General features: G+C 44.6%; 1 protein-coding gene across 1 annotated transcript in view; it reads right to left on the bottom strand.

The window, feature by feature from the left end:
* Window positions 1-5,000, bottom strand: part of meis1a (Meis homeobox 1 a) — a 46,298-nt gene that overhangs the window by 28,728 nt on the left and 12,570 nt on the right. The window contains exon 8 of the mRNA XM_062528350.1: window positions 3,120-3,265. Within this exon, the coding sequence (XP_062384334.1) occupies window positions 3,120-3,265 (146 nt within the window). The remainder of the gene's footprint in view (window positions 1-3,119; window positions 3,266-5,000) is intronic.

Below are 5,000 nucleotides of genomic sequence, written 5' to 3'. Positions count from 1 at the left end.
TGTGATGTGTTGTCACTCAATCAGGGTATGTTAGCAAAAAAGTTACAAAACCAAACACAAATTTAGCTAACTGTTGGCTTATCAGCCGGTCGGTTAACTTTGCTGCTACAAAGAGTGGTGTAACGAATGTGTTGTTATGGAAACATTGGTGTTGTTGCGAGTTGTTGTGAGGTTGGTGTGAAGCCCCAGTTTTTTTTAAGACATGTGTTGCAGCAAGCTGCTGCTTTCTAGATTGGTGGCCTTTAGACCTGGCTGAGAACGTGTTGCTCTCTCTCTCTCTCTCTCTCTCTCTCACACACACACACACACACACACACACACACACACACACACATACACACACACATGTGATGTAATAATACACGCACACATACATACACACACACATACACACACACACACACACACACACATATTACTGTAATGTAGTCATACATGCGCACACACACACACACATATTCACTCACTCACTAAACCTTGCTCCAAATGATGAGGGGCAAACTCTGCCAGTAATAAACACACACACACACACACACACACACACACACACACACACACACACACACACACACACACACCGATACACACCGTCCCACACACACTGTCCCACACGCACACACCTTCCCACACCCACACCCACACCCACTTGCATACACCTTCCCACACACACACACACACACACACACACACACACACACACTAGATAAAACTCCAGGTCCGTGCCCAGGTCCAGCTCAGCGCTTGGCGCAGGCTGCCCGTCTGGGGACCCCGGGGCTCCGTGTGATCAGACTGCCCCCAGGGCGTGGGCGTGGGCGGGCACCGCGCCACCCTTATAGACTTTACCGGGGGCAGACTGTGCCAGGCCAGGTCTTTGGTGCAGAGCGTGCCAGTTTTTCATTTCAGGAAAAGAGCACAGGGGCAGACTGGCAACACGCAAAAAAATATAAAAAGTATGAAAAATATGAAAAATAAAAGTGTGAAAAACGGCAACACGCCCTCACCCGCTCAATGAAAACAACAACAAAAGTTACTTTACATTCCCACACACACACACACTGTCCCACAGGCACAACATGCACACACACACACACAAACACACACACACGCTCACCTCCCCCCCCGCCACACACAAACACACACACACTGTCCCACACGCACAACACACACACACACACCTTCCTACACACACACACACACACACACACACACACCTTCCCATACACACACACACACATACAGTACACTAGATAAAACTCCAGGTCTGGAAACTTTTGTAGCAGACAAGCTAGAGTCCCACATCATCGTGATTGGCTGGCTGTGGTAGAGGGGGGCGGCGCTTTCTAATGGGTGATCTGTCATCATCAGCAAGAGTGTCATTTGTTTACCGCAAACAAGTCATCAGCTTTTCAAATGGTACTTCTCAATGCCTGGCAGCCACACTGAATACACTGGTCCAATCAGAGCAGACACACACATCCCACAACTCAGTCCGACAGCCAATCAGATTGTGCCTACAATCCATCTCCCTCCTCCACTGCCCGCAGAAGCCAATCAGAATGACGCACAGCATCGTGTCTACCAGACATCACAATGGAACCCAGAAGCGTAAGTCATTTGCATGTATGACACAAACCAGACGCCTTTGGCCAATCACGCTAAATTGCTAGAAAACGCCCATTAAAGCTTAGAATAACCAGTGTGATTCCGGAATGTATCTTAATGGATTTTTGTGACATTGTGAAGACCAACGCTGAACCGCTGTGCTTCCACAGTCATTAGCAGTGCTTTCATCTGAAGGAATGCTCTGTGTGCGAGAGGAACTCTAATGGACTGCTTTGTTACACTAGAAACAGGAGGAAAAATACAAGAAAAGGGCCTTTATCTAAATAACTGTGTAGGCGTCTCTACCAATATAGAACTTATATAACAACATAATCTTGAATTTCTCCTTGGGGATCAATAAAGTATCTATCTATCTATCTATCTATCTATCTATCGAATTATATAGGCCTTTACTATATAACTATACAGGCCTTTACCAATAACTGTATACCTGTAGGCCTTTACCAATATACTATACAGGCATGAAATCTTAGTATAATCGAACAGCTAAGCTCCGCTTCGCGTCGTGCCTAACAACGCCCCTTAGCTGTTCGATTACAGTAATTATACAGTATAACCCACGGCCTCTCGGGGCTTATTGCTTAAGTATAGGCCTTTACTAACATATATAACTGTATAGGCCTTTACTAACATATAATAGGCCTTTACTAATATATAACTGTATAGGCCTTTACTAATACAGTATTTAACTGTATAGGCCTTTACTAACATATAACTGCATAGGCCTTTACTACTGTATAGGCCTTTTGTAATATATAACTGTATAGGCATTTACTAATATATAACTGTATAGGCCTTTACTAACATATAACTTCATAGGCCTTTACTAATATATACTGTATAGGCCTTTTCTAATATATAACTGTATAGGCCTTTACTCAGCTCATTCACATATTTTATGCTAATTCATGAAAATTTGACTAAAGAGCAAAACATATCAGTGTGTGTTTCTATCAACAGTATTATGCAAATTAAAAATGGACATTCTCCTGAGCATGGGAAGAGATCCGATCAGCTGAGGATCAAAACTTAAGGTCGTCAGAGCAACGTTTACACAAATATGTGAATTTGAATATATGTGAATAATATATAATATTCAAATATATTTCCATCCATTTATATCATACTATATATGCAGATCGAGAGTTAATCCACCTCCCTCCTCTAGAGATTTTTCTTTTTTTTGCTCATGTTACCTTTAACATACAGAAATATCCTTGTTGATGGAACTGAACTTAGTCTACTTTCTATTGCTATGTGATATGTTGCATGGATTTATTGGCTGTTTCTTCCCGATGTGAAAGTATGCTGGTTGTTGTCGTAAATACTGTAGTTGGCAAGAGTGCAAGAGAGTGCAAGAGAGATGACCACACACATACTGTATAATACTGTATATTAGGTCAATAACTGAAAGAGATATTTTGTGGTTAGGTGTTAGGCTACTTAGGAACAGCTGCCAGCCATGGCGATGCTACAACGAGACTGTCTGAACTCACCGTCAGGTGCTGGAACAGCCAGGCTCTCATGATGTTGGTGGCCACCTTGGGGAAGATCCCTCGTTTCTTGTTATTCCTCCTGTCCCGGTCGAGGTCGTCGTCGTCCCCGGTGCTGGGGGACGCCACGCCGTTGTCCAGACAATCGCCTGTTCCAAAAAACAGAAAACCGCCGTTGCGGAACAGTTAGTACAAACGGCATACTCTGCTAGCTATTTACCATTTAGAGGGGGAAATATCTCCGAAGTTCGTGAGCCATAGACGCGGTGCAGTAATGTGACAGCTTCTCACATCCACGCAGTCGTTCAACAACTGTTTAAACAAACAAACGGACAGCGGAGGTTCGTTCCTGACAGATATTTGTTCTGGAGTGAGTGGTGGTCGGCTGGCAGACGAGCAGGCCAATTAAAAAACGTCTGACTGAGCAGAGGAGTTTTCTCTCTTTTTTTTCCCTGACAAAAACACACACACACACACACACACACACATACACACACACACACACACACACATACACACAGAGACAGCTTTTCGCCTCAGGCCTGATCGGGTGATGGGGGTGGCTGGCGCGGTTTGAGTGACTTCAGAACTCCAAACTGTCGAGCGCACCGTCCTCTGTTTGCCCCAAGAGGGTAATTCGTTTAATATGTTTCTCACAGGCATACATTTATTCATTTGGCAAACGTATTAGTCCAAAGCGACTTTTAAGTTACTAACATTTAAGCATTTTAGCGTTAAAGCTACAGAGCAACCAAGCTACAGCGGTAGAAATAACGTTTAAGCTAGAGGGCAGAGGAGACAAACAATTTTACAGTATTTATTTTACTACAGTAATTTACATTTAATATTAATGTGCATATTATACTCACTTTCACACACACACACACACACACACACACACACACACACACACACACACACACACACACACACAGACACAGACACACATACTCACACACACACACACACACACACACACACACACACACACACACCAGACACAGACACAAACACACACACACAGACACACACACACACACACACACACACACACACACACACACACACACACACACCACACACACACACACACACACACACACACACACACACACACACACACATATATATATGGTTCATATATAACACTCATCACTCCCCTGCCTGCATCCAGCCCCCTACATTAGCCGTTAGCGTGCAGTCTCCTCTTTAATGGACGGTGTGTTCCTCAGGTTGTTTTCACAGTGCCAATGTATTTGCATAGCCACGTGGATTCAGGGAAGGAGGAACGCCGGGTTGGCTCTGAGCTCCAAGATTTACTTTTAATTAAACATTTACGTCACGTCTTTTTTTTTTTTCCCCCACAGGGCAACTTTTGGAGAGCTGGAGTTGTGGAAATCACATTTGTGTGTGTGTGTGTGCGTGTGTGTATGCTTCTCTCTCTGATTGTGGAAATGCGTTGTGTTGCTGTCCTCTCGTGCCGCTAATGTGTGTGTGTGTGTGTGTGTGTGTGTATGTGTGTGTTGTGTGTGTGTTGTGGTCTCCAGCCCTCACGTCTGAATATTGACATACCCGTCACACTCGCACACTTACGCGTACGCTAGACGTAGTTTTCAACTCCTCGGTGGAGGTTTTATTAGTGTGCTTTTGCGTGTGTGTGTGTGTGTGTGTGAGAGAGAGAGAGAGTGTGTGTGCGCCTGTGTGTGCGCCTCTGTGTGTGTGTGTGTGTGTGTGAGTGTGAGTGTGTGTGGTGTGTGTGTGTGTGCGCCTGTGTGTGTGTGTGTGTGTGTGTGTGTGTGTGTGTGTGCCTCTGTGTGTGCCTCTGTGTGTATGTGTGTGTGTGTGTGTGTGTGTGTGTGTGTGTGTGTGTGTGTTGAGTCATAA

This window comes from Sardina pilchardus, chromosome 1 (genome assembly GCF_963854185.1).
Source record: "Sardina pilchardus chromosome 1, fSarPil1.1, whole genome shotgun sequence".
Taxonomy (NCBI): domain Eukaryota; kingdom Metazoa; phylum Chordata; class Actinopteri; order Clupeiformes; family Clupeidae; genus Sardina; species Sardina pilchardus.
This window is presented reverse-complemented; position numbering and strand designations above follow the sequence as displayed.